The 6,840-nt window shown below is 40.0% G+C and overlaps 1 protein-coding gene across 1 annotated transcript; it reads left to right on the top strand.

The window, feature by feature from the left end:
- Positions 1–3,018: 3,018 nt before the first annotated feature.
- Positions 3,019–5,925, top strand: LOC117357601 (interleukin-17F-like). Its single transcript, XM_033938426.1, has 3 exons — positions 3,019–3,072; positions 3,690–3,931; positions 5,688–5,925. Exons 1-3 carry the CDS (start codon positions 3,043–3,045, stop codon positions 5,923–5,925), a joined length of 510 nt encoding a protein of 169 aa, XP_033794317.1. The 5' UTR covers positions 3,019–3,042.
- Positions 5,926–6,840: the final 915 nt, after the last annotated feature.

Below are 6,840 nucleotides of genomic sequence, written 5' to 3'. Positions count from 1 at the left end.
GATAGGGGTTTTAGCAAAGACTACTGCGTTGAATGCTCTGCTCTGTGGTTCTCCAGACACTCGTAGAGTTCCTATGAGTGTTGGGAGCAGCAAAGAGCATTCAGTGCACCAGCCTGCACTAAAAACCGCTATTGCGGTTTTGTAAAAGGGAGGGTTAGACAGCTATCAATGAAATTTAGACCATTGGCCAGCTAAGTTCAATGGCAAATCGGGCCACTTAAATAGATGGCCTATCTTTGGCTGCTATAAACTTAGCCAGCCAGCGCTGAAAATCAACAGGACTGGCTATGTTTTTAGTGGCCAAAAATAGACTGAATATTCAATGCTGGTCACTGGAAACAGCTCGGCATTGAATATCTAGGCTCAGTACTGACTGCAGAATTTAGCCCAGCTAACTCCTGTGGTCTGATTAGGCTCAATGTTTATATGTCACCTCTTCCATGCCACATTTAAGACATCTTCCAATTGATGGGAGCCCCAATTTCCTTGCTCTTCAGGGGTGTATATATAGCTTAAGTAGAAATTTGTAGTGAAGCTCCTGAAGCTATATACACCAAGCCTGGGCTATCTTGTAAGCTATGCAAAAATTGTTTATGGAATAGTTGTAAAGGTCCTGGGTCTACTTTTCCATTTTACTGTAAAGAGGCAAAGTCTCATAAATATTTTTAAAACCCACATAGTAACAGCCTACCAGGCCTTTATGAACAACTGGAAGGGGCCAGCATTCATCAAACTCTGATTCTTGGAAATCGACAATGTATGATGTTGACATACTGAGATCAAACATACAGTAGGTAGACTGAATACTATTATAATCCAAGTAATATGTAGAAATAAAACAAAAACACAAAGGAAAAACAAATTAATCCCACGAAAGCCAGATCATCTTACTCTACTAAATGTGACACCAATTTTAAGCCCACTTTACTCTAGCGGAGGTAACATGGGTCAGTTATGCCTGGATGAAAATCAACATTGCCAATTATGGGTAAATATTTAGAGTGGTGAGAGTATAATACAAACTTCTTTCTGATGAGATTCCATGTTCAGGGCATCGGTTTAAATAATAAATGAGTTTTTATTTTTTGGGGGAGGTTCTTTGCCCCAGCATGCAGTATATATAAGAGGGCTAGGATTCCTCCTATCAGTTTCTCTAATGTAATAGCACCGAATTTAGAAGTATGAAAATCCAGTCTCAAATATAATGTAATTGAGATGAACGACAATAAGCTTGAAGATCTGGAAATCCCAATCCTCCCTCTTTTTTTCAAGAGTTGCATATGACGTATACTCATTCTAAGTTTCTGAGACCCCCACAAAACCTTTCTCATTATTCTATTCCATGTTTGAAAATCTCTTAAAAACATAATAATTGCCATACTGGGACAGACCGAAGCTCCATCAAGCTCAGTATCCTGTTTCAACAGTGGCCAAGCCAGGTCCCAAGTACCTAGTAGAAACCCATTCCAGAGCTGAGATTGTGATGTCAAAATGCCTCATTCCAACCTTATCAGTGATGTCACAATGGCTTGATTGTCCTATACTTGGCTCACATAAGAGTTGCCATACTGGGACAGACTGAAGGTCCATCAAGCTCAGTATCCTGTTTCCAACAGTAGCCAACCCAGGTCTCAAGTACCTAGCTAGATCCCAAGCAGTAAAACAGATTTTATGCTACTTATCCTAGGAATAAGCAGTGGATTTCCCTGAGCCATCTCAATAATGAGTGGCAGGCACTGCAACAAATACTGTATATCCATTGAGGGAGAATAATCATTTTTATTAGGTGTATCTTACTCCACAAAGATATAGGGAAGGGATGCCATAACTTACAAAGATGTTGAGTTTCTTTAAGTAACTGAACAATATTAAAGGAATATAAGTGAAAGAGTTGATTTGGAATGAAAAGGACTACACTTCTCCCTCCCCATTCGCGGTTTCAGTAATCGTGATTTTACATATTCGCGATTTTTGAGGGAGGGGGGAAAAAGAAAAAAAACAACATCCTTAAGTCTTCCCCCCGGCATCCCGGCCTTACCTGGTGGTCTAGCGGGCTTTTGGGGCAGGAGCAATCTTCCTACGCTCCTGCCCTGTGCAGATCGCCATTAGGAAATAGCTTTAGGGAGTTTCCGTCGTAGTCTCGAGAGACTACGGGAGCTCACAGCAGCCATTTCCTAATGGCGATCTGCACGGGGCAGGAGTGTAGGAAGATTGCTCCTGCCCCGAAAGCCTGCTAGACCACCAGGTAAGGCCGGGAAGGCGGGAGGGAGGCGGTGGTGGGTCAGAGCCAGATATTTGTGGTTTTTCGCCATTCGCGAATCCAGAGAGAGAAGTGTAAATATTTAATCCAATTCCCTGCCAATCAAAGGGGAAATCTCCTTCCCATTGTTCCCTCAGAACCTGGGTCAAGATTAAAACTTCCAACTTATCTGCATTTATCCATAAGTAGCCAAAATCATTCAATATAGAGTATGTAAATTGTGTGATAATGATCTGTGAGGATTGGTGTTACCATCAAATCATCTGCAAAAAATGCCAGTTTTTAAACTCTTTCCTACCCATCAATATCCTAGGTTCTGGTGCAATTTTCAATGCCAGAAGTTTCATACATAACACAAAATGTGCCATGGACAAGTGGCAGCCCCTCATCCCTCTCTTGATAACAAAAGGAATGGAGATGATGCCGTTAAGTAAAATTTGTGTCCAAGGGCCCACATATAACTGGTTTGATTGAGTTTAAATTAATTTACTTGGTAACCAAACCAACAGTGAACATGGTCTGATTTTTTAGTAGATAAAAAGTCTGATATAATAATAACCACAAAAAGGATGATTGCGCAGATTCAAAAGCCACATGGAAGGAAATGACACCACCACATCACCACACATATTTTCCTATCTTGTAGTGAATTCATCACACCTGGAAACTCTAGAAAGCCCTGAAGCCTCCATAAAAAGACCCTCACTTGAGATTCAGACTCAGACAACTTAACAACGTGAACAAAGAGAAAAGATAAAGAGCGAAGACAAAGCAAGAAAATTATGAAGACTTTCACAACAAATACAGCAATGGTGAGATCAAATTTTGATTTAACTGTTACAACACTCACACATTTTGATATTTTAGACTGTGTGAGTAAATAATTTGTCCATCATCAAATCTCTCTCTTCTATACCATAATCTTGTTGCTTGCCATCAATGCAAGTTTTTTCCTGGGTTTTTTTTTTGTTTAGTTAGGCCAGGGGTAGGCAATTCCGGTCCTCAAGAGCCAGAGCCAGGTCAGGTTTTCAGGATATCCACAATAAATATGCATGAGATAGATTTGCATCTCAAGGAGGCAGTGCATGCAAATCCATCTCATACATATTCATTGTGGATATCCTGAAAACCTGACCTGGCGCTGGCTCTCGCTCTCGAGGACCAGAATTGCCTACTCCTGAGTTAGGCTAACCAACAGAATATTAAAATATATTTATAGAAGTTAAAAATGAATATTTTAGTTCTGCTTCATGCATGAAAACAGATTTTAAACCATAATAGGGCTCTCAAACCGATTTGGGTTGCTGGTCAGCTTTTCTCATGTTGCCATGTTTATGCGTTACTCAGCATCCAGAGGAAGGTCTGGGCTTTGCTTGTTTTGATGTGGTTCAAAAGAGATCACTAACGAAGATACACTCTTCTCTTGCAGTTTCGGTCAATGCTACTGATGCTTCTCCTTGCATTTGCTCTGAAGAGTTCGGTCAGGGGTAAAGTATTACCATCCAGCAAGAAGGGAGACTCTGCTCTAAGAGTGAATAGTAACTGCACAGCCAGAATAAGCCCCAAACTGCCTGAACACATCAAGGTTGACATCAGTGTTATCAGCAGGAACCAAGTTCAGTCCCTGGGCCATGATGTCAATAACCGCTCCCTCTCACCATGGGATTACAGGTATGATGTCTTAATGAGATCTAAATTTCTAGGGACACTTTTTACGATGTTTGAAAATATTCCCAGAAAGTTTCTCATATAATATTCATTAAAGAGATGTTTCTTTTTAATGAATCTATTGATTTACTCCCAGGTACCAGCAGTATAAATTCAAAAAAATTGATATAGAAACATAATTAGAACATTATCCTTCCAATAGTCTTAATTATAATTCTAATTATGGAAGTAATTCCTCTTCCCAAAACAGTGTCAATTCATATTTTATTTAATAGTCCATTCACCTTATTATAGTATGCTTACAAATGAAAATAAAGTTTTTATATTTTATTGTGTAATGCAAAAAAGAAAAATCCAACGAAGTCTGCAGCAAGCAAACAACAAAACAAAAACTGCAGACAAGTACTTGTCTGCAGTTTTTGTTTTGTTGTATATTTTATTGTGAAACAGCATTTCTTCATCGCTTACGATGGTCATAGTTTTGTAGCACAGGTACCATATTCTAATCTATGCTTTGATCAGCTGCACAATCAGATAGATGAAATGCCATTTCAGTTGAATAAAAAGTTAGTTTTAATACTCCTTTCTGAGGATTTTTGCAGTGTGCATTGGTTTTTGCTTAATGCAGTGGGCCTGATTTATCAAGCATTTTTTCCAAAGCTAGGATTAAAGCTCCATAAATCAGCCCCAGGCAACACCTGCTCCACAGTATCAAACTAACACTAGACTCCCATCAGGAAGACCAAGAAAATGGGGTGTTTAACTACTGCTGATATATAGCGGGTTGTGATACGTTTTGCTGGTTGAAGTGAATGTTGAGGGCATAGTTGGTTAATTGAAGTCTGAGGTTCTCAGGAAATGCACATTTTTTGGTCAGACGCTATGAGTCCTTTGAGGCGTGGCCTCAGAGTACCGTAATTCTGAGTGATAGTTGCAGGACCATTGAACTGATAGATTTGTTTGCAGTCTTATCAGTTGGTCATTTTCTGTTCATATTGCTACTAAACCGCAATAGCGGTTATTAGCGCAGGGAGCCACGCTGAATGCTCCGTGCTGCTCCCAACGCCCATAGGAACTCTATGAGCATCGGGAGCAGTGCGGAGCATTCAGCGTGGCTCCCTGCGCTAACTGCTATCGCGGTTTAGTAAAAGGAGGGGGGGGGGGGAATAGTTAATTTATATGTGGTGTATTCTGTCCATCTTCCAACAGCAAATAAGTAACAGATTCTACTGTGTAGTAACTAAGAGCAAACTGTGGTTAAGGAACTGCAATGGAGGTTGTGATTTTTAGTCAAAATTTAAAAATGAAGAATACAAATGCACATTTTTACAGGGTTTATTTTGGATCTTCAGAGTTATGTGTGTTTTCCTGAAGAACAAATGTTGACATGAAATGTAATAGAATGTATGTGCATAATTTTGCATCTGATTAAATGCTAGTCATTGTGTACACTCCTCTCAGCTACTGATATACTCAGGTATTCTAAAATCAGACAGGCGCATATCCTAATAAAATTGCACAGTTAAACAACAGTTGAGGTAAGGTCTTTGATAAGTCCTTAGCTTAGCCGAGCGCTTAATCACCGATTTTCCTTACTTCCCAATAACAGAGCTCTATGAAATTGCAATTTGATGATTTGTCTTAGACATAATATCTAAAATGCAACAAAAGTAATACACTGCTTTGCTAAGGTTTATATTTTCTGTATATAAACTAACCTGATTTCTTCTGTCCCCACATCCTTCCTTCCCCCTGGCAGCTATGATATAGATCCTCACAGGGTCCCCAGTAAGATTGCTGAAGCCAAATGCCGGCACTATGGATGTGTGAATTCTAAGGGGAAAGAGGACATCAACATGAACTCCGTACCCATCAAACAAGAGATTCTAGTCTTGCGATGGGAGATGAAGGGCTGCAACCAGGTCTACAAACTGGAGAAGAAGATGATCACCGTGGGTTGTACTTGTGTGAAACCCATTGTTCACTACGTTGAGTAAAACAGGAGAGAGATTCAGAAGCCTAGGTTAGAGGAATAATGGTTACACAAAGAAAATACAGCTAAGAAACACTTTGGGGACAATTCTATAAAGTGGCACCTAGAAATTGGAGCGTCTTACACATGTCAAAAGTGCCATAAACTGACAGTTAATTGTTTGTGTGCACCAGGCATTATTCTATAGGGTAGCACTTAAGTGCCATGGTGCAAGGGAGCGGAGCACAGGGAGGTCAAGGACTTCCAGTTAAGCACGTGAATTTATAGAATGCTAAAAACTATATGTATCACTTCACGTACTTATACGCACCAACTTACACCTGCCATTGACATGGTGAAAGAGGGCATGCCAACACATACGAGGGGCTACTGAAAGGTTCTCAGCCCAACCAACCACTACTACTACTATTTATTATTTCTAAAGCACTGGAAGGCGTATGCAGTGCTGTACATTTTAGCATACAATAAACGGTCCCTGCTCAGAAGAGCTTACAGTCTAATTTAGCTACGACATTTTGGGATTGGAGAAATTATGGTAGAGGAAATGATACAGTGATAAATTATGAGAGCTATTTTGGCACTGTAGCTGAAAAGAGTGTTTTCTTATTTTGTTGTTAATTTGCAGAAACAAAATTCTAGTTTTGATGTTGTTTCCGATCATTGATTGAACCTATTCTTGGTTGGGCTGAGAACGTTTCAGCAGCCCCTCATGCATGCATCAATACTGACCTTATCCTAGTATTCTATGATGGAATCTTGGCACTAAGATGCCATTTTAGAATTGGAACTCCTTGAATGAGGTGCCAATTTATAGATCTGCCCTTTTTATTTCTTTAGGAAAAAAGATCTACTCACTCCCCTCCCCCCCCCCGCTTTTTACAAAACCACGCAAGAGGTTTTTTAGCACCGGCCAATGCGC

This window comes from Geotrypetes seraphini, chromosome 3 (genome assembly GCF_902459505.1).
Source record: "Geotrypetes seraphini chromosome 3, aGeoSer1.1, whole genome shotgun sequence".
NCBI lineage: Eukaryota > Metazoa > Chordata > Amphibia > Gymnophiona > Dermophiidae > Geotrypetes > Geotrypetes seraphini.
This window is presented reverse-complemented; position numbering and strand designations above follow the sequence as displayed.

Bases quoted from the DNA above. Each gene is read 5' to 3' on its own strand.
- LOC117357601 (XM_033938426.1), top strand. From the start codon at position 3,043: ATGAAGACTTTCACAACAAATACAGCAATG. The intron at 3,073-3,689 runs GTGAGATCAAAT...CTTCTCTTGCAG, and splicing joins TCACAACAAATACAGCAATG to TTTCGGTCAATGCTACTGAT. The intron at 3,932-5,687 runs GTATGATGTCTT...TCCCCCTGGCAG, and splicing joins CTCTCACCATGGGATTACAG to CTATGATATAGATCCTCACA.